General features: G+C 36.2%; 3 protein-coding genes, 2 long non-coding RNA genes, 1 other non-coding gene and 1 pseudogene across 6 annotated transcripts; 5 read left to right on the forward strand and 2 right to left on the reverse strand.

Annotated features, from left to right (window-relative positions):
* The first annotated feature begins 675 nt into the window (after nt 1–675).
* On the forward strand, nt 676–2,643 carry LOC108849345 (alpha-soluble NSF attachment protein 2). Its single transcript, XM_018622892.2, has 9 exons — nt 676–899; nt 1,038–1,087; nt 1,161–1,233; nt 1,339–1,418; nt 1,519–1,670; nt 1,813–1,972; nt 2,070–2,117; nt 2,209–2,289; nt 2,375–2,643. The coding sequence occupies exons 1-9, from the start codon at nt 755–757 to the stop codon at nt 2,453–2,455; spliced, it is 870 nt and encodes a 289-aa protein (XP_018478394.2). The 5' UTR covers nt 676–754; the 3' UTR covers nt 2,456–2,643.
* A 444-nt stretch (nt 2,644–3,087) lies between these two features.
* Nucleotides 3,088–3,875, forward strand: LOC130510816 (uncharacterized). Its single transcript, XR_008944581.1, has 2 exons — nt 3,088–3,331; nt 3,404–3,875. It is a non-coding gene; the product is annotated as an uncharacterized LOC130510816 (long non-coding RNA).
* A 720-nt stretch (nt 3,876–4,595) lies between these two features.
* Nucleotides 4,596–5,535, reverse strand: LOC108853231 (protein LURP-one-related 14-like). The gene is made up of 3 exons (XM_018626674.2): nt 5,206–5,535; nt 4,879–5,109; nt 4,596–4,777 (listed from the first exon to the last, which is right to left on the reverse strand). Exons 1-3 carry the CDS (start codon nt 5,458–5,460, stop codon nt 4,649–4,651), a joined length of 615 nt encoding a protein of 204 aa, XP_018482176.1. The 5' UTR covers nt 5,461–5,535; the 3' UTR covers nt 4,596–4,648.
* Nucleotides 5,536–8,675: 3,140 nt separating this feature from the next.
* Nucleotides 8,676–10,154, reverse strand: LOC108853634 (uncharacterized). Its single transcript, XR_008944853.1, has 3 exons — nt 9,882–10,154; nt 9,209–9,285; nt 8,676–9,142 (listed from the first exon to the last, which is right to left on the reverse strand). It is a non-coding gene; the product is annotated as an uncharacterized LOC108853634 (long non-coding RNA).
* Nucleotides 10,155–11,959: 1,805 nt separating this feature from the next.
* Nucleotides 11,960–14,166, forward strand: LOC130510941 (probable leucine-rich repeat receptor-like protein kinase IMK3; annotated as a pseudogene).
* Nucleotides 14,167–15,185: 1,019 nt separating this feature from the next.
* On the forward strand, nt 15,186–15,257 carry TRNAP-AGG (transfer RNA proline (anticodon AGG)). The gene has a single exon. It is a non-coding gene; the product is annotated as a tRNA-Pro (tRNA).
* Nucleotides 15,258–16,645: 1,388 nt separating this feature from the next.
* Nucleotides 16,646–20,492, forward strand: LOC130510843 (probable methyltransferase PMT22). The gene is made up of 8 exons (XM_057007518.1): nt 16,646–17,246; nt 17,460–17,609; nt 17,676–17,946; nt 18,032–18,142; nt 18,225–18,642; nt 18,717–18,911; nt 18,995–19,555; nt 20,047–20,492. The coding sequence occupies exons 1-7, from the start codon at nt 16,746–16,748 to the stop codon at nt 19,176–19,178; spliced, it is 1,830 nt and encodes a 609-aa protein (XP_056863498.1). The 5' UTR covers nt 16,646–16,745; the 3' UTR covers nt 19,179–19,555; nt 20,047–20,492.
* Nucleotides 20,493–22,690: the final 2,198 nt, after the last annotated feature.

Raw genomic sequence — 22,690 nt, forward strand, 5'->3', positions numbered from 1 at the left:
AAAAGTTTAAAATGGAAATATTATAAATAAAAATATGTACACATTTTATATATTAGTTTAAATTCACAAACAATATTGTAATTTTTTTATAAGAACTTTAAATTAACTATTCATTAGAATTATTAAACATTAATATACATAGATAGAGATATACACTATATAAAATGAAAAAAATATTCTTCTAAAAGTTTTAATATACATCGTCAAAAAATTATTAAAATTATAACTTTCAACTAACTAAAAATAAGCATAATATTATTATTAATCATATTGTATTAAAAATTATATTTTATCAAAATAGTATGTTTTTATATTTTTATAATGTTATAATATGTTAATATTAATAATTTATTTTTAAATCGTTGCAATATTTCATAATCAATCAGTCACAAATATTCTGTAAAATGCAATAATTTTCAAACGTTATGTCAGTTATACAAAAACGTTTAATACCGTTTAAAACTAAAGTCACTCTCATCTGGAAACTCATGTACCCGCAATCACAACCGCTGCGTTTGAATTAGTCGGCTTAAAATTGAATTAGTTTCCTTTCTATTATTTTTTTTCGTAAGCCAAAATGAAATAACGCGTAAACTAATATGGGCTTTCAGAAAATAAAGCCCATACTTGAAATAACTATCCGGCCCACCTCTATATCTGTTGGAAAATTCTTTCCTTCGCTCCCACGATCGATTGGTTTGCAGCGAAAGAAAACCCGTCGAAGCAAAAATCCTGTGGAAAGGGATAGATAGTAATGGGGGATCATCTGGTGAGAGCGGAGGAATTCGAGAAGAAGGCTGAGAAGAAGCTCAACGGATGGGGAATCTTCGGATCCAAGTACGAGGATGCTGCTGATCTCCTCGAGAAATCTGCTAATTCTTATAAGCTCGCCAAATCATGTAAAGTTTTCGTTTTTTTCTTTCTGGTTTTCTCATAAATTCGATATGACTGGATCTTTCTTTAAGAGATAATTAATTGCGTTCCATTTGATTAGGTTTTATGGATGTTAATGTGTTCAGTGTTATGGATTGTTTCAGGGGATCTAGCTGGAAAGGCTTATCTTAAACTTGCTGATTGTCACTTAAAGGTTACTTCTTTTTTTGCCTACAAACATGATTCTGTATTGAACTGTTATTAAACATTGCTGTGTGTGTTTGCAGTCCGATAGCAAACATGATGCTGCTAACGCTTACGCCGAAGCTGCTAAATGCTACAAGAAAGTTGACACTAATGGTAGTATTGTAGAGGTGGTCACTATATAACCAAAGGCTACTCTTGGAGTGGTTATCAACTTTTTATTTGTGTTGTGTCCTGATATAGCCTTGATCTTGTATGCAGAAGCTGCATCTTGTCTAGAGCGAGCAGTGGATATATTCTGCGAGATAGGAAGGCTCAACATGGCTGCCAGATACTACAAGGTACCTCTTTTGAGCATGAATAGAGTATCACACCTTTACTGAACATTGAGTCAGATAGTTTTAGTAATAGGGTAGATTTATGGTTTTGATCTTCTGACAGGAAATTGCTGAGTATTATGAAGCTGACCAGAAGATCGACCAGGCTATTTTTTACTTTGAAAAGGCAGCTGAGTTCTTTCAAAACGAAGAAGTGACCACCTCTGCAAACCAGTGCAATCTCAAGGTGGCACAATATGCTGCACAGTTGGAGCAGTAAGATTTTCTGAACCCATAGAATTGGCATTGTGTGTATTCATGATGTTTCACTATGCACGGACAGCGTTGCTAGCTTTTTATTTACTTTGGCTGGGGATGGATCGAACAGCTAAGGGCTTGGTTGGTGTATCTTTGACAGATATGACAAGGCAATCAAGATTTATGAAGAGATAGCATGCCAATCACTCAACAATAACTTGCTTAAGTATGGAGTTAAAGGCCATCTTCTCAATGCTGGCATGTGCCACCTTTGCAAAGCTGATGTTGTTTCCATCACCAATGCGCTGGAGAAATATCAGGTTCTTCTTCTTCTTCTTCCCTCTGAAAACACCAGCATACTGTGTGGTCTTTGGAGGAACTATGACAATGATTTTCAACTCCTACTCGTTTCTGCAGGATCTTGATCCAACTTTTACAGGAACAAGAGAATGCAAATTCTTATCTGTAAGGCTTAAAACTGAGTTTTGTAGTGATCATGGGAGTATAGCTTACATAAAGCATGCTAATATTAAGTGTTTTTAATTCCCATGGGTAGGACCTTGCTTCTGCAATCGATGAAGAAGACATAGCAAAGTTCACAGATGTTGTCAAGGAGTTTGATAGCATGACTCCTCTGGTATGGACCTATAAACCTCAGTAAAAAAATTTGAGTGATATTTTCTTTTGTTTGATTTTTGTCATTGAATTTGTATTGTTGGCAGGATTCATGGAAGACGACTATGTTGTTGAGGGTGAAAGAGAAGCTGAAGGCAAAGGAGCTTGAGGAAGATGATCTTACCTAAGCATATCTCTCTCTATCTAACCCAAGCTTTCCCTTATTAATTACTGCTGGTTCGTATCATCACTAGTGTTAGTGTTACTTCTTCATTCATGTTTGGTTTTATTGTGTGAGGTTATCAGCTTCTAAGGTTGCCTGTGAGGTTTGATAAAATTGGTTTGTTTGATATCAAAAGACTACATTTGCTGTCTCTCTCATTACTTTATCTGTGAGAACTTCTCAAATCTTTGGAGATTTGCTTCAAAAGCACTCTACAAATAATATCTTTACATTAAAAAAATACCTATACACTAATACACACCAAGAACTTGTGAAAGAAACCAAACATAAGATGTTAATGAGGCGAGACATCGAGTAAGTAAGATGACACTCTTAACATCAATTCTCAAGTATTGCTCTTCTTGACGTTATTGTTCTCTGCCGAGAAGATGTTTTCAGTGACAATGCTAAAGATTGGTGTACCGTGACAAGCAAGTCTTCTTCTTTCTCTTTATATTCGATACACTTATTTTCCCATTCTTTAGTATTTATTTTATATATTGATATATCTCTGTCTATCCTTAACCGAGCACACTTAATTAAGGGATTCGATTCTTAACGAATCACTCTTAGATAGATTTCAGGAGCTATATTATATTTAAAACTCATATATATTAGATTCGGTATCTATCCCTAGGTCTTATATATTAGAACCTAGCTCATCTGAGTATTGAAAACACTTATCTCAACAAAACAAAAAAATGTCTTTACCAACAAAAATGCCTTTGACAACAGAAACACAAGATGAAAGCACCGAACCCCTTTGTGTTACGACGGCTATGTGGGAGACTTTGGAGAAGGAGAGATTGATGGGTTTTCGTGTATTCACACGTGGGATTTGGTATGCATTGACAATCTTCTCCTGCTTTGGCTTGTTGATATATGGGAAACAAGTCTTGTTTTATCCCATCAGGTTCGGCATCACGGCCTTCTTTGCAGTTATGCTACTCAGGTGTTTGTTCTTTGTCGAACGTCCCAGCCCCAATTCCCCGGTTCTAAAATGTATCAGATTTGTGACATCCTTGATCATATTGTCATTCATGTTTTATGTTCCTTTTAACTATCCTACCATGGATGTTCTCATCTCGACGTTTTCATTGCTTGCCGGAGGAATCTCAATCTATCATCTCTCTTGCACGATGGACATTGGACATGCTATTCTACTCCTTTTTCTTGGCTTTGCTAATGGTTATTTAGCCGTCGACTTTGCTTCTCAAAACCATGACCCATCCTATGGAGTTTACTTGATTTTTTTCTTTCAGTCCATTGTCTACGCTTATAATTTCAATTTTCTAGCTAATATAAACTAGTTCTAGTACATAGATTATGTTTTTTAATTTAATATCTGGTTGAAGTTTAATAAAACTACAAGTAGTTTCCGTTTATTATCCCTATTTTTGTATTAGACTAAAGTGTTCGGCTTAATTTCAGAGCACAAACCAACATATAACCGGCTAAAGCTTTCAAGTAGGTATGGTGAAACGATGTGCAAGTATAGTTACAATGACATAGTCTTATCAACAAGTCTCTGATGAGTCTACGACATGCTCACGCCCACAGCCATTGCTTCTTAAAAGCTATTTCATTATCATTATATTTTATGCATGAGCAAGACTAACGAGAAGATAAACCTGAAAACATACAGAAATATCTTGAACAACCTTGAGCTCAGTTATCTTCTTCACACTTCACCCCTTCACCAACCTTTGAGTTTAACCATAAGTTTGTATACTGTAATCACTGTTGTTGATCAATATATTGCTCTGGTCATATCATAATATATGTGTGTCAAGTGCACTAGGATTGTTCTCCACAATTTCAATTTGGTGTTCTGGACTGACGAGTGTTTTTGACCTTTATATGTTGTGATTTTTGCTATTGAGTTTGGAAATATAGAGAAGGTATTGTCGTAAGAACAAATCCAAAGTAATTCTTTTTTTACTTGCTTAACATCAAATTACGTTGTTCCTCAAATTACCTCAGGTTTGGTCAAAATTGGTTTGTTTGAAATCAAAAGACCACAACTTGCTCTGTTTCTCATTACTTCATTTATCAGAACTTCTTAAATCTTTGGATATTTGCTTCGATAGCACATTGAAAAGGAAACCAAACATAAGATGTTGAGGAGAGAAGACATCCAGTAAGATGACATATAACATCAATTCTCATTGTCATCAACCATAACAAGCAAAGCAATGATAAAAGCATAATCCACCTCTGGATTCACTCTCACCCTAAAATTACATTTCCCTTTGCAGAAACTTCCCCATGTAAACTTATGCGTGACCTGCAAGCATCCCCACAAGAACAACAAGATTCACCAATTTGTAAAAAAAGGACAAAGGTATATTAATAAAGAGATGTGTCTTAAACTTTTTTTACCCCTACCCCAGCGATGAGAGCATCCGATTTGAAAACTTTGAATGAGATATTCGAGTATCCACCTGAAGCATGAAAATCACAAGTCGTACTCTTCTTGACGTTATTGTTCTCTGCTAAGAAAACATCCACAGATGTTTTCAATGACACTGCCATAGATTGATGTACCGTGAACAGCAAGTCTTCTCTCTCTTTGCTCTCTCCTCCATGCACTTCCCATTTGTTCTTCAACGTCATTCCCTGTACTCACACATACACCATCTCAAGAAATCTCAAGAAAGAGTCTTATGTTCTGTTTTTTCAATGGAGATCTTAAAGATTGAATGTTTGTGTAACCTTTTGGCGCATTGTGAGGATAGTGAAACCAGCTGGATCAGTCATAACCCTTTTACGGTTAATCCCCCAAGCTTGTCCATCAATTTGTAGGAGGAGGTTTCCACTTGGATCAAACACTTGGTAATTATCTTTTGAGAAACTTTGAACTTTCCTCTTAACCATCAAATCCATTGGGTATGGATTACAGAATTGCTCGCCCACTACGCTTATTGTAGGATCTCCCACTTGCCATTCTGTTTTCTTATTCTTTGGCATTGATTCTGTTTTGAATGAACTCAATAAGAAGAAGTTTGCAAAATATTATGAAAGGCTCTTTGCTTTGGAGCCCTTAATATCTGTTCTCCTTATGACTGAAAATTTATCAAAAACTTGTTTTTCCAAATTTTAGCAATATATCAACTTGAAAACTACTTCGCAGGATAGTTTTTCTTTTTGCAACCAGAGGTTTATTCTCAACCATATATTGCTAAACCCAAAAATAAACTGTGTGTTTAAATTTAGAAACAAAACAACTAAGCAATCTGCTATTTTCCAGGTTCAGAAGGAGGTTCTCCATTGCCAATAACTTACCAACAGATAAAACATTTACAGAGTGGTCTTACAGTTACAGAAACATATCACATGTTTTACAAATCATAATATTTATTACCGAACAATGTTTTTGTTATAAAGGATGCAAGAATATAATATAGTCCTATAGATATCTGCTCTGTCCCTCTCCTCGTAGGACCTCTAACAATGCAGCTTAACATAGAATGCTGAGTAAGATTCTATCCAACTAATTATCTACTGAACCAGGACGAGTTAGTCTGGTGGTGTACGGCTTGCGGCTGCAAATACGGCCCCGAGTTCTATTCGCACTGGCTACCGAGGTTTTCACATGAGTTCTTCGGCCCGAGGAGAACAACACGTGACCTGATCCAAAAAGGTAGCCAAAGGCTTAAGTCTACCATGTGGCTAGTCTGGACCCACGAAGGTCAGGATACTCCTCGTAAGTATCAAAAAGAAAAAACTAATTATCTACTGTTACTAACAGGTCTGAGGTACTAAAGTCTTTTCTATATGAATCATGACAGGTATATTTGCTCAGCCAATACCTACAAAAATGTGAAAACCATTAAAGTTTCCTTCAAAGGTTCACTGATATATTATATCTGAAAATCATGGCTTGTCCCAGAAGCAAACCAGCAGTAATCCTGATACCAAGAAACATAAACCAACTCTGCTTCATCATAGCCTCCTCGTCTTGTGAGTTGGGTACAGTTGAAGTCATTGTTCTTAAGAGTTGCAAGCCGAAATCAAAAACCAAATAACAAAAGTTAAGATTAATCCCACTTCAGGAGACACTCTTTCCACAGGAAATGAAAAATGTAGCTTATAGACAAAATTTGTAAGAGTTGAGTCATGCCAAACCCTATTCAAAGTCACTGTCGACTTCCTCCACTTGGAAGCCGCAAAAGTAGCCACCGGCTCACCGTGCTATGCCCGCACACGCGTCTCAGCTTCTTGTCAATCTCCTTCATCGACGAATTTTTGTACATTTGATACATATTGTTCTTTGCGTTTTATGAGTGGTTCAGCCGATTGAGTTGGTTCTCATTTGATTCGAGAGGTTTTCTAGGTTTTATGGTTGGTTCAGTCGGTTGTGTTGGTTCAATCGGTTGGGTCAATTTGGTCGATTGGATGGTGTAGGACAATAGATTGGCTTGGCCGACTGGACTGGCTTGGATTGTTTAAACTAAAACGATATTGAAGATGTCGAATGTGCGAATAAATAAAAAACTAAAGACGGAAAACAAATGATAAAATCAAATCTTAATAAAATAGCATATATCCTTAATTCTACTCTTCGAACGCCATTGCAATCACAACAAGGTTTCTAGATTGATTTATTTTTGCATCTCAACATAATCAGTTTTGAAGCATTTGGAAAAGAACAAGACACACCTACAAAAAAAGAAAGTTATATACAATCATTTATTCCCAAAGCATGGATGAAAATCCCATTTCAAGATCCATGATCTAAGAAGAAAGTCAATTAATCTAATTAATCTTAAAGACATTTACACATGTATTTAGAACTCGAAACGCACTAAGTTTGAGCAATATCGAAAAATTTATCTTATCTAAACAAATAGAAACATAATTTGGAAGGAAAACACTGTACCTTTCTAGATTGCATGGAAAATCTGTTGAATGTTTGTTTCTTGTTTTGAAAATTTTTTAAATTGGATTTTTTTTTTTTGAAATGCCTGAAAACACATCGGAAACGGATTTCTGAAATTTTCATTTTGAAAACACGTGTTTCCAGTTTAGAAACTCTTGATTTTGATTACTTGTTGACAAAACAAAAGATTATTCGTTTTTGTTTTTATACTTAATAGAGAATGACTACTTATTGAAATGTATTTTAATATTATTTTGGTATTTGTTAGCAAATCATCATGTCTTCTTCCTACCTATCTGATCAACAAAAGTCTTTTGGCATATCTATTACAAGTTGTAACTCACGGGTTCTCCAAAAAATCAAGACAAATCATAATGTCTTCTTCCTACCTATCTTATCAACAAAAGCCATCATCAAGTTTCACAATATGCAAAGTATCATCGAATATACTATCTTCTCAAAACCATACGGTACCGGTCAGGCTTACTCAACCTCCGTGGAGACATTTGAGCTGGCGGGGACATTTGAGTTGGCGAGGACATTTGAGTCGGCGGGGACTTTGAGAGTTTCTATCCTCACAAGGAATGCATTGTTCTCGTCCGTACCGGTCAGGCTGATTCCAACTCTGGCTAGGAGTCTTCTAAATGGTCCGCAGACAAAGTACGAGAGCGTGTCCGGCCACCCATAGAAGCGCTCCGGTTAAGCCACAAACAGAGTACGAGAGCGTGTCCGGCGACAGAAGCAGGGTCACTTCCGCAACGATAACAATAAGCAACATTCTTTTTACTCAATATTTTCTCTTAGATTAACCAAACAATAGAAACAATTGAGTTCACATGTTGATTATATATATAGATAATCTTCATAGACGTTAGTGTTTTATTTTTAATTTTTTTCTAAAGTTACGTTTCCACGTTTCAAAAGGTTTTGTTTTCATGTATCTTTTTTCGATTCCATGGAATCTAAATTTCTTTAGTAAACACTGTGATCATATAGACTTGCCATTAAGTTTCAGCACTGCAACCCCATCTCATCACACATCGTGAACCAGTGCCTGTAACATATCAAAACAAACATAATAATTCACCTAACAATATATAAGAACAGTTTATGCATCATGTAGGAAAAATAAAGAGTAGGATTACATGAAGTTAATGTATCCATAATCCTAGACGTTCTAGAAAGTTGCATATAGTACACTAATCAAATTATATAGTAGCTACATATATGGTTAGAGAAACCTAACATCTAACTATCTAAAGAAAACTAAAGAACAAAACCTCCACTATTGTTTACTACAAAACAAAAGTTACAAAAGCTGTCTTGACGAATATGCATCCAAGCATTTCCAAAAGTAATTATTTTTCTTTTGTTAATAATCAATCTTAAGCACATTCAAGTTTTTTCTTTGTCAACTTTATTATGTAGCCAGTAGGGCTCATGCGCCAAGGAATTACCAAACAATACTGATTAGTGTGAAGTTATTATTGTGAAGTTATTATTGTGTATGAAAACTAAACCTGAATCTTAAAACATTCCATCACTTGCTGAGAATGGATTCAAAACTGCTAACATCTCTGTAAGATATAAAAGACTCTTTTACACAGACTCACTTCATTCATTCCTCTAGCGATTACAACAGATGGTTTTGATTCTTCTCTCTTCCATAAAATGTCAGTTTTAGTCTTCGCCCATCAAACATGCTTCAGGCAGTCTAAAACTTAGGCAAAACCTAGCCTGCAACGTTACCAAAAAGCTCCAGCGCAGGAGCTACACATGATATACTTCAATATTCTATAAAATTCTTTCATAAAGACAATGTGGAACATCTCTGACCTTGTTTGGAGCAACATCTCTGACCTTGTGGAAGACCGGATCCTCTTTATATGGAGCTTCAAAGCAAGTTCAGCTTCCTTAATTATATCACAAAAGCTCTACCTTAGATTCCAAGGCATGTAGAACAAAAAAAATGCTACTAGATCTTTGGTAGAAAAATGTAGTAACGAAGAAAACACAATGAGAGTCAACGGTTGAGAAACTGCAAGGCAGAAGCTGGAAGGTTCATAATAACATGGTCAATATTTAGAAATGGTCCCGACTTGATTAACAAATAGTCTTAATCCATTGGAAAACCCAACATCAGACGGTTTTATATGAGGACCTAAATGAACAAGTATAAAGGTTGTTACAACCAAGAAACACTTAGACTATTACTTAATAGCCTATGAGTTGGACTCCTCACATCCTGAGTAATAAACAGAACAATAAAGGTATCAAAGTACATGGAGAAGAAAAGGAACCAACAATAGTTACAAGGAATGGGTGACTGACATTTCTTGAACACATGTTCTAAAACTCTAAATAAGCTTTAGATTAAAGAACTTAAGACAAGATTCTTTCAGGCAGAACATAAACGGTAGCTTGAATAAACAGCTATTCTAAAACGTCTTGATAACTCCAAAATACAAACGCAGTTTACGGACATGCCTAATTGATTATGTTGTCTTACCTGCGCGCACTCTAATAGGAATAGCCAAGCCTGACCAAGTGAGGAACTACTTCAACTTCACATAGTTTCTTAAGCTGGTTTTAGCTTATATCTTACAAATCTTTCCTAACAACAGAACAAGACTTGGTTAATAAGACTTCCACGTACGGTTACACAATTTTCTAAACACATTCCCAGATCAAGAATAAGCAAAACTCTTACCAGCTTTTTTTACACTTTCAGACAGTATTTACCAAACGCTCTCCATATTTTTTAGGATTTGATTGAAATAATAATGAAATTGATACATGAAAAAAAAGGAAAAAGAAAAAAAAAGTAGGCAGAAGGAGGAGGAGTCGAAACCGTGACCTGAAGGTACTGGGCCAGCGCAACCTTTGTGGAATCAGGCCCTAAAATATCTTCGAAATGATTGGTGGGCCAAGAGTGTTAAGGAATCATGATTACAAATTTTGTGTTAACAAAAATCTTAGTAAATATTAACCTTGTTTAGTGAATAATTATTGTTGAGTCTAGTATTTAATTAGATCTGATCCATTTGTAACCATGTTACAAATTACAGTATTAGGGTTAGAAAAGAAACTAATACATGTTAAATTGAATCCATTTTAACTTCTCTATATTATGTTAAGGTAAAATTTATTTCTTGCAACCATATTGTTGTATGTTAAGGTAAGATTTATTTCTTGCAACCATATTGTTGTATCCACAAGAATGATACGTCGTTCATTATATAGACTAGACATTCTCTGAAACCAAATGTTTATAGTCAAAATACATATGAAGAACATTTAAAATTGAAGTTCATGTAGAACATTTAAAATCATATAGTCCCAATCTTGGTTAATATAAAGTGGTTGATGAGTCAAAAAAAATAAAAAATTGAAGTTCAAAAGTGGAAAGCCTACTACATATCTAACGGGATATACTACATATCTAACGGGATACACGTGAACCACTCAACAACTGTCTTAAAGGAGAGAAGTAAAGATAGATAGATCAACGTCAACATATTCATTAACATTTTAACCTCGTACGGCACAACCGTCCTCTTTCTTTTTCTTTTTCTTTTTGGGAAAAAGTTTTGCCTTTCAAGTTTCAAAGTATAAAATAAATTGCTTTTTTAAAAAAAAATTTGCCTAAACGCACTTGGCTTAGTTAGCAGATCTAGTGATCCGTGTTTGGTAGGGCCCCACAGATATAGCCGTTAGGAGGAGAAGTGAAGGAGCGGTTTGTTGTCCATTGTGCAAGGTCCGGCGCATTAAACGAAGCTGGTCTGCCAAAAAAGTTTAAAATACTTTGATCTTTTGTACGTAATGTATTTTTTATTTTTTCTGATGATATTATTCATTCAATTTCTTTTATCTGATCCTATTCGGACGAAAAATACTCTGATCCCTTACTCAGATTTTAATTTTTTTTTACTCAGATTTTAAATTAGTATTTGTTAATTAGTGAATTCCATAAAAAATAAAAAAATATTTAATAAATATTTAAAAATCAGTTTAACTATCGAAATTAATTTAAAATTAGTATTTTAATTAGTGAATTCCATATTGTTGTTAGAAAATATATTTAATAAAAATTAATAAATATATAAAAATTCGTTTAGTTATCACAATTAATTTTAATTGGAAATTCAAAAAAAGTTTGAATTTAAACAATTAAGAGCAATGGAGTTATTTTTCATAAAATTTACAAAACTTACAACGAGTATAAATGTGAAGCTAAAAATCATATTACTATTTCGATAGTGACCTAGTACTCATGATAAAATCTATGTTCAAAATAATATTCATCAATCTTTCTGAGAACAAACATTTTTTATATGGTTTTTGAAATTCATATAACTAAAATAATCTTATTAACTAGTCCAAATGTATGAGTAATATTTTATTCACATGGTGAAACAAAATGACATGAGATAGATCGACCTAACGTAAAAACCAAAGTATTCAAACACACACAATTAACTAAGAAAACGAATATAATAAATAAACTAGCCGTTAGAACTCATTTACTATTAGAGAGCGCCTCTGCTCCACCCCAAAGCCTCTTATTACAATCACCTGATCTTTTTGTCTCCTCTCTCTCTCTATCTCTCTCACTAGAAGATAAAAAAGAACACAAAGATTCTCTCTCTCTGTAAGATGGGCACGTGCTATGTTCTTTTCCAACGAAACCCATCTCTCCCTGTACAAAACTCTTTCAAATCCAAAACCATTCCCTGTTCCATCCTTGCTTAGGAATCTCATTCACTCTTCTTCTTCTCTCTTCTTCACCAAAGATCAATCCTTTCTTGATCACACCCTATGGCTTCACTTCGAAGCTTCTTTCTCCTTAACCTAATCATCACCCTCCTCTTCCTCATCTCTCCCGGCTCAAGCCAAGCTTGGGACGGTGTAGTGATCACACAAGCTGATTACCAAGGCCTCCAAGCTGTTAAGCAAGAGTTTATTGACCCAAGAGGGGTCTTAAGAAGCTGGAACGGTTCAGGCTTCACTGCTTGCTCTGGAGGCTGGGCTGGAATCAAATGTGCTCAAGGTCAAGTTATAGTGATTCAGCTCCCGTGGAAGTCTCTTGGAGGTAGAATCTCTGAGAAAATAGGACAGCTTCAAGCTCTCCGCAAGCTTAGTCTTCATGACAACAACCTGGGAGGGTCCATTCCTTTGTCTTTAGGACTCATTCCTAACCTCAGAGGTCTCCAGCTTTTCAACAACCGTCTCACCGGCTCCATCCCTGCTTCTCTCGGCGCTTCTCGTTTCCTTCAGACGCTTGATCTCAGTAAAAACTTGCTGTCTGAACCTATTCCACCGAGTCTTGCTGATTCCACTAAGCTCCTTAGGCTTAACCTCAGCTTCAACTCACTCTCTGGTCAGATCCCAGTGAGTCTCACTCGCTCTTCTTCTCTTCAGTTTCTTTCCCTTGACCATAACAACCTCTCTGGTCCCGTCTTAGACACTTGGGGTAGTACTAAAAACACTAATCCTAGTCTCCGTGTCTTGTCTCTTGACCACAACACCCTCTCTGGTCCATTCCCATTTTCAATCTGCAACTTACTTGACCTACAAGTCTTTTCCCTTAGTCATAATAGGATCAGTGGAACCCTACCTTCCGAGCTAAGCAAACTCACTAAGCTTAGAACAATGGATATTAGCAGCAACAGTGTTAGTGGCCAGATTCCTGAAACCCTAGGGGACATTTCTTCTCTCACACGTCTAGATTTGTCTCAAAACAAACTCACCGGAGAGATTCCTGTTTCCATTACTGATCTGAAAAGCCTAACCTTCTTCAATGTCTCTTACAACAACTTATCTGGTCCTGTTCCTACTCTCCTGTCCCAAAAGTTCAACTCCACCTCTTTTGTCGGAAACCTAGGGCTTTGTGGGTACAGTGTTTCTACACCATGTCCTCCTCTAAACCCTCCTCCACCGTCTCCCAAGAAATCATCTGGCAGGAGTCTGAGTACCAAAGACATCATCCTCATTGCTTCTGGAGCACTCCTGATAGTTATGTTTATCCTTGTGTTCATTCTCCTATGTTGCTTGCTGAGGAAGAAACCAGACAAATCAAAGCCTAAAGGCGGAGAGGCTGGACCAGGAGTTGCAGCTACAAAGACTGAGAAAGGAGGAGAAGCTGAAGCTGGAGGAGGAGAAACAGGAGGGAAGCTTGTTCACTTTGATGGGCCATTGGCGTTTACAGCAGATGATCTCCTGTGTGCAACGGCAGAGATCATGGGGAAAAGCACTTATGGAACAGTTTACAAAGCTACACTTGAAGATGGAAGTCAAGTTGCAGTGAAGAGACTTAGAGAGAAGATCACCAAAGGGCAGAAAGAGTTCGAGAACGAGATTAATGTATTGGGAAGAATCAGACATCCAAACCTACTTGCACTTAGAGCTTATTACTTGGGACCCAAGGGAGAGAAGCTTGTGGTCTTTGATTACATGTCTAGAGGCAACCTTGCCACATTCCTACATGGTAAGCTTGATGATACTTTTATTTATTATTTTTTTTTTTTGATACTTTTATTTTATAAATGTTATGGGATATTGTAACGATTTGTATAACATATGGTTTAATGTTTTGGAAACTGCAGCTAGAGGACCTGATGTTCATATCAACTGGCCTACAAGGATGAGTTTAATAAAAGGAATGGCACGTGGATTGTTCTACCTTCACACGCACGCAAACCTCATCCACGGAAACCTAACGTCAAGCAACGTACTATTGGATGAGAACAACAACGCGAAGATCTCAGATTACGGCCTCTCGAGGCTAATGATAACAGCAGCGGGATCAAGCGTGATAGCAACAGCTAGTGCATTAGGTTACAGAGCACCTGAGCTCTCTAAGCTGAAGAAAGCCAACACCAAGACCGATGTGTATAGCCTCGGTGTGATCATATTGGAGCTTTTGACTGGTAAGTCTCCGAGCGAGGCCTTGAACGGTGTGGATCTGCCTCAGTGGGTTGCCACTGCGGTTAAAGAAGAGTCTACTAATGAAGTGTTTGATGTGGAGTTGTTGAATGATGTGAACACTATGGGCGATGAGTTGTTGAATACGCTGAAACTGGCTTTGCATTGTGTTGATCCTACACCGTCAACTAGACCTGAAGCTCAGCAAGTTATGACACAACTTGGAGAGATCAGACCGGAGGAGATGGCAGCAGCAACAACATCTGAACCGTTGATTGACCTTCCTGAAGCTTCTGCTTCCACAAGCCGATAGAAAAAAAAAGAGTGGAGAATTTTGCAGAGCAGTAGTAGATTTTTTTTTTTTTTTTTGCAATTCTTTGATTTTCCTAGTAGTGTTTCTTGTTTTATTAGATTTATTATGTGTTTTAACCATTTCATTATCAGTCTGTGTTTCGTAAATAGTAAACTGGTTATGCTTTATCTTTTATCAAAAACAGAGTTTTCTGTTTTCTCAAGCTTTGAGTGAACATGACAAAGATGCTAAAAGATATATGAGACTCACCCTATTAGTCTAATTGTCAAATCATTTTTTATTATCAGAATTGTCAAATTATTTACAAATACAAAGTTGGCAAAGAAGCTTAATCATATAACTCAGGAAAGCACAAAGTGTTAAGATTCGATTTCTTAAGCAACTTAGGCTTACAACGTTTGTTTGATAATTCTTCTCCTATCTTCTCTGTACTTGACACAACAACTTCCTCTGGCATATCAAGTTTCTCATTCTTCTCACAAGCGTTGGCAGAGAACTGATTTATTTAGCCTTCTTGGTTTTTGGTTTCACGATTGAACATGATTATAAATTTAGCAGTTGATATTATCATTAAAAGGGCGTTTGGTCTAGTGGTATGATTCTCGCTTAGGGTGCGAGAGGTCCCGAGTTCAATTCTCGGAACGCCCCTCTTTTTTTAAATCATTTGTCAGATAACCGTCAGACTACTTCCACGGCTAATTTATAATTAAGATAAGTTGTCCTAGGCCCAGGTCAAAAGCTAAACCCTATGGACTTCTCAAGACCTCTTCTCCCCATTTCACATTCGGTTTCAGATCTTTAGTCTTCATCTCCAAGAATATCCCTAAGACCTTCTACTAGAAAGCCTCCATGAACAGCCAGAAAAGTGATCTAATCAGGTTTTGACCTTCCGCTACATTTATTTGCCTTTCCCATGAATGGCAAGACACAATATCATAAAGTTCCCAACAAGCTATACTTATCTTCTATAACGCCCATGATTACCACCTAACAATTTCTTAAACATTGCTCAAACTATTCAAAAAATAACTGAATTTACTTGAAAAAAATTGTTGTAGAGGACATGGAGAGAAAGAAACAAGGTAGAGAAAAAAAAATAAACAGAAAATCAGAGAAAAATGAGCAGAATTTTTTTTTTCAAAAAATGAACTCTGGAAAAGCAGAGGCGAACATTGATTAATGTCTATGGAAAAATTTTCTCCTATATAGTTCCTCCTCAAACTAGGGTCCCATCCAATTAATGTCTACATGTGTATTGCTTATTGTTCATTTGATTAGGTACTATAAGCCTGTGACTGAGTGATGAAAAATGATAGCTTTTCTTTTGATTAGCTATTGTTCAAATTGAAATAATAAATCTTCAAAAAGATAACACATGAAAATACATCTCAACCGTTGCTTTTGAGTTGATCTCAGAAGAACAAAAAGAGGACATGGAGAGAAAGAAACAAGGTAGTGAAGCTGCTACATTCTGTTTTAAGCTTACAAGGTTTTGGTTAAAAGTGAATTGATTTCATGGAGAATCCTAACTTTTTATCTTCTTCGTTTTGGTGCTTCAGAACATCCACTGACAGATAATATCAAGCGGTTAGTTTTGCTTACACTGGCTGATTCCTGATTACATCTTTACGTCCTGTGTAGTTGATTTAGGACTTTGTGAAATAGTTGAGGAGTGAGGAGAAAAAGTAGGCTTTTCCTTTCAGTTTACGATTCACCTGAACCAAAGCTTTTGTCTCTTTGCTTTCACATGGTCCCGTTATAACATGAAATTCAATTTTTGAAACAAGCCAGTAACCGGCTAAACAGAGTAAAGATTTCCGGTTTACGGTTCACGGTTTAGACCAATTGTCACCATGTTTTTGTCTCCTTATATATGCTCATTATTCATCCACTAACTTGCACATCAAATAATACACATCATGGCTTCATAAGGAAGGAGATATATATAGATTATTTTCATATCTCACATTACGTCGTAGCAAGTAACCAAATGCCACGTCTCACATGTATATCTATTTATTTATTGCCAATCTTGATTTCTATTTTTAGCTCATAAACACATAAACCACAATCACTACTCTTTTTCTCAAGATCGATCAGAGTCTCCTCCTCTGTTGCGTTCAAGCGTGGAAGACGATGAACATCTTCCAAAGCCGAAAATTCTCAGGCCTCTGTGTTCTCTCAATCCTGCTCGTATCAGTCACGATCATCCTCTTAACCAACGACACCATCGATCTCTTCCCTTACCTGTCTCTCTCTTATCTCCGTCGCTCTTCCCTCTCCGACGTCCCCACCGTCACACCAGCCTCTACCCCCACCACCGTGAACAACTCCTCTCCACCCCCTCCGGAACCACCGCTCTCTCAGACCCCCGTCGTCGTCGATGATGAACCGGTTCATCAAGATTTGGAAATGGATTGGGTTCAAGACAAGACTAGTTTGAAGGTGGAGTGGACGAGGTGCGAGAGTCCAGATTACATGCCGTGTCTAGACAACGTAAAAGCCATCAAGAAACTCAAGTCTAAGAGGAACATGGAGCACAGAGAGAGGCACTGTCCTGTTCCTCCACCTAGATGTCTTGTTCCTTTGCCAAAACGCTACAAGGCTCCTTTGCCTTGGCCTAAGAGCAGAGACATGGTGAGAATTTCGTTTCTTGGAGGGTTCTTGTTCGGCTTCTTGATTAAGATTAAATTAGTACCTCTGTTCTTGTTCTGCTTCTTGATTAGTCATTGTCCTCTGTTCTTGTTCTGCTTCTTGATTAGATTAAGATTAGTACCTCTGTTTTACCTTTTGATTAAATATTTTACTCTGTTCTTGATTCTGCTTTGCTAAACTCTTGTGTTTGTGTAGATATGGTATGATAATGCACCTCACCCAAAGCTTGTAGACTACAAGAAAGATCAGAACTGGATTCGTAAAACCGGACCTTTCTTTGTCTTCCCTGGAGGTGGAACTCAGTTCAAAGACGGTGTTATTCACTACATCAACTACATACAAAAGGTATAATACATAACAAACCAACACTTGTTCTTCCCTTTTAACTTACGGTTCTTGTTTTTTTCACAGACGTTACCTGCTCTTGAATGGGGAAAGAAAGTAAGAGTGGTTCTTGACGTTGGTTGTGGTGTGGCTAGCTTTGGTGGGACATTACTAGACAAAAACGTGATCACAATGTCCTTTGCTCCCAAAGACGAACACGAAGCTCAGATTCAGTTCGCATTAGAACGTGGCATCCCAGCTACACTAGCTGTTATTGGAACTCAAAAGCTTCCTTTTCCTGATAATGCTTACGACGTTATCCATTGCGCAAGATGCAGAGTCCATTGGCATGGATACGGTTTGATATTAATACAACTGATTTAAGTTAACCTTAGCTAGCTTTTATGATTCTGTGTATATAATAAAGTTTCTATGTTGCACAGGTGGTAGACCGCTTTTGGAACTTAACCGGATTCTAAGACCAGGAGGGTTCTTTGTTTGGTCAGCTACACCGGTTTATCAACACGATGAAGGGCACCGTAGCGTTTGGAAAAGTTAGTGTGTGTGTATATTGTTGGTAACTTGTGGCACACGTAAATGGTTTTTATTAATTGTTTTTTTTTCTTCTTCTTGTAGCTATGGAGTCTTTGACTACATCAATGTGTTGGAAAGTTGTGGCTAGAACCCGGTTTACAAAAGTTGGGTTCGTTATTTACCAGAAACCAGATTCAGATTCTTGCTATGGATCCCGTAAGAACAATGAACCACCTATTTGTAATGAAGAAGACACAAAGAAGAACAGTTCATGGTACACTCCTCTGCTTAGCTGTGTACCGAAAGTACCGGTCGGTTTAACCGGAAGATGGCCTTCCCAATGGCCTGGAAGGTTAACCGATAAGCCGGTTAGTCTCTCAACAGAGCAGAGCAGTGAAGAGAGTTTCAGAGAAGACACAAGACTCTGGTCCGGAACCGTGTCAGATGTCTACTTAAACGGTTTAGCTATAAACTGGACCAAGATTCACAATGTTATGGACATGAATGCTGGTTATGGAGGGTGAGACACTTTTTTCAATATAGTTAAGGATTCTTTCTATTTTCTTACCGTTTCTTCTTGATGTTTGGTTACAGATTTGCAGCTGCTCTCATCAACAGACCACTATGGGTGATGAATGTGGTTCCTGTACAAGGTGAAGACACTTTATCGATGATTTTCGATAGAGGTTTGATAGGGATATACCATGATTGGTGTGAGTCTTTCAACACGTACCCAAGATCATATGATCTCTTGCACTCTAGTTTCCTTCTCACCAATCTTTCTCAAAGGTAACAACATTCTTGAACTGCAAGCTTGCAGTTTTTTTCTGAATCTTCAGCACAACTACATGCTGTTTTGTTGGTGTTATCAGGTGTGATTTGATGGAAGTGGTAGTGGAAATAGATAGAATAGTAAGGCCAGGAGGATACCTTGTGGTGCAAGACACCGTTGAAATGATGAAGAAGCTTAACCCTATTCTTTTATCTCTACGGTGGTCAACGAATGTGTACAAAGGGAAATACCTTGTTGGCTTGAAGTCAACGTGGCGTCCATAAACACAAACATTCATCCTCTTTATAACAAGGATTCAAGGAACTATGATTAGGAGGTGTTCAATGGTTCTTTTTGTACGGATCTTTTTCTAATTTGTGACTAAGTATAGGGATTTAAATTGACTCGAAACAATTTTGACAATGTTCCAAATATAATACTTCAAAATAATTTCAAACTCAATCTATTTTAAATTCATTAATTTTTGTTTTTTGTGTGTTTGAGATAAGAAAGTCGAAAGTGGGCCTGAATCATATAATGGGCTTTCCCAGTGAGCCTATTAGGACAAAACAGAAACGCAAATGTCTCCCGTCTCAATGTTCCTGGTAAAACCCTAGCTTAACGAACCCTTGAGCCGTTATATAAGTGTTCGCTGCAAAAGGTACCGCCTTTCGATGAACCCAGTTCATGTTCTTGTTTTCTCTTTCAAGTCAGTTTGGTCCGATGATTGTTTTACTTCTTGAATTCGCGTATGCGTAAGAGCACATATCGAAGGCTTGCAGATAACGTATTGTTAAATCGCCTGTGAGCTCAATATTTGTGCGAAACCCTAAAACCATCCATTGAGATTCATAAGATCTCTGTGTTATAAGAATCTCTATTTTCTTATCGACAATTCTAATGAATGGGACATTTCTTAGTACTTGAATCGCTAGGTGTTTTGATTTCAGACAGTAGTAAGAACTTAGTTATATCTACTGTAGTTTAAGTGTTCATTAAGTGGTGATGACTACACAAGTGTTGTTCTTCGAACAGTTTGAGAGATTTGGTTGATGGGTTTGTTGTAGATATAACAAAGCATTATGTATAGATCCACGGCTCTAGTTTCTTACATTGAGTTGCTTGATCATGTTGTGATGGAGCTATTTGCAGATGTGACACCGAGAAGGGAATTGGGAGGGCATGGAAGGCATTACACACTACAAAGGCTCAGCCTTTCGCTGTATAATCCCAGGGTTCACGGTGCCAAGGTGTAGATTTCACACGTGGTGAATCGATTTATGGGACTAAGTTTCAGGAAGAGAGATCTTTAAGTTGAAGCATAAGGGTCCAGGGATTTTGTCTATGGCTAATTCAGGTCCCAACAGTTCTTTGTTTGCACGGAGAAGACCTCATGGCTTTGGTTTTGTGTTTGGGAAAGCTGTGGATGGGGTACAATGTGGTGAAGGCAAATGGAGTAGAGTTCTGGATAATATCAAACAAGTTGGGGATTTTCGTTTTTGTGGTTTCTAGTTATGTGTTTGTAATCAAAGTTGTACAATTGTAAGACTTTTGGGATGTGTATATAAGTTATAATGGATCGTCTGGTTCCTGTCATCTATTGCAGCTATATGTTGTTGAATATGTTCTTTCATTCAAGCCCCAAGTAATGCACACAATTATTGATGCTGAGTGCAGTCCTCGCGGCCCATTGTGCAATCCATGGGCTGAATCCTGCTATCATAGATCACCCTGTGGTGGGTGATTCAAGGGATGGGTGATAACCGGATGAACCCGGTTTTGGTCTCTTGTCCTGAACCCACTGAGGTGTCCCTTGTCCTAGCCAGAATCGGATCTGAGATTTTAAGAGTCTGAAACACTTTTAAAAAACTTTTATAATTTTTTAGGCTAATGTTTCATCTGAATGTTCCTAGAACCGGATGTCCCCTCGCTTTTTTGGATCCCCAAGTTTACTAGTTATATTGAAGGTGGAAGTGGCTTAATCTTTATGCAAATTTCACATGAAAGTGAACATGCACTCTTGGTTTATAAAAATAAACAAAAATTAATAATAAGTAGACAGTCAAAGTAAATAGCGAATTAGGTCAACGTGTGAACGGCAAGACAGCATAATTACGTAATGGTGAAGTTAGACTACGCCACGCTAGGACATTGCGGTGCATTTGCAAAACAAAATAAATAGTATAATGATTTTGGTCGTTCTCTTCATCCAATCAAACCCGATGGATTCAAGATTACGGCGAAACCGTTAGGTCAACCGTATATACTATCAAATTCATCCCAAAACCTGTGGTTTTATTTATCTAGTCGTTACTTTTGATGTACTCGTTTAGTACAAGTAGATAGATGGACGTCATATTTTTTAACAAGTTCATAATATTTGGAATCTTACTTTGATTGACATGAGAAATTAGTTTTCTCTTCTTTTTTTGCAAAAAACGAGAAATTAGTTTAACTAAATCTATATGAATTAATGTGAAATTGATATAATTTATATTTTAATTTAGGTTTGAAAACTTAAATACAAAAGCTTATATTAGGTGACATAGAAATACAAAAATGCCAAACGATGCAGACCAGTTAAACCAGCATATTACTGGATCAAAAAGTTATTTCGATATATAGTTACAACAATTTGTATTTGTATAACTGGCCATGGTTTAGATTAACATATTATATATTATACTAGATTTTGACCCGCGCTTTCAAAGCGCGGATTTATGTTCGGTGAAAACTTTATATAATCACATTTATATAACTCGTCTTGTATATGTATTTATATAACCTGTCTCGTATATATATTTTCTGTTCAGGTTTTTGTTTGTTCAAAACCATATTGTATATGTATTTTTAGGTTTTTAATTTTAAATTAGATATTTTAATATAAAATTGATATAAATAGTTTTATAGTTTTGATCAGTATTTTGAAATCCGATCCGGATCCGCGACTGAACCGGTAAATCTAGTGATCCAAGATAAATCATGTTTGGATTTTGTAAAAAACAAAACTTAAAAACCCAATAAAACACGCTAAAAACACTAAACCTGGAACATGGTTACCGGTTGAACCATTAGTGAAACCAATAGGCAACTTTTATTTATTAATTATGTTTTAAAAAAAATATTTTGTATATTTTTAATTAAAAATTAGGTTTTTCAGTTTTGTTATCGATAATTTATTTAATGATGTTTTACTTTTAGTATATTTTGGATTTGAAGTTTAATTTTATTATTCACATTATATATATAAATATTTATGAATTTTTAATACTGAATACATAAATCACATTAAAACAGTTCTCGACAACTTAGTTGTTTGTATTAGATAGAAAATAAGAAATCGTTGGGATTACATTACAATCTTACAGTCTGTTATAACTGTTGGAGCATATTCTTGTTTTCAAAATATTTTGAACACAAGATCAAAATTGTTTATAGATATATCGAATTAACTAATTTTAAAATATGGACATTAAATCGGTTGTAACCATTATCAATATTATGTCTACCAACTAATTTTGAAGTTTAATTAAATTTACAATTTTAAAATATATTTGAAGTGTATTTTGTAAAGATATGTTTTTAATGAAACAAAACTGAAATGTCTATATATACAATTTACATTATTTTATTATATAAATGAATATTTTAATTAAATTTAAATATTAAAATACTAATTACAAATTATTTAATTAATGTATAGCTCTTACAATTATTGAAAATATTGTGATAATTTGTTTTTACTTTTAATATTTTAATACAATTTTAAAGTTGTGGCAACAAAATTTTTGAGTTG

This window comes from Raphanus sativus, chromosome 4, assembly GCF_000801105.2.
Source record: "Raphanus sativus cultivar WK10039 chromosome 4, ASM80110v3, whole genome shotgun sequence".
NCBI classification, from domain to species: Eukaryota; Viridiplantae; Streptophyta; class Magnoliopsida; order Brassicales; family Brassicaceae; genus Raphanus; species Raphanus sativus.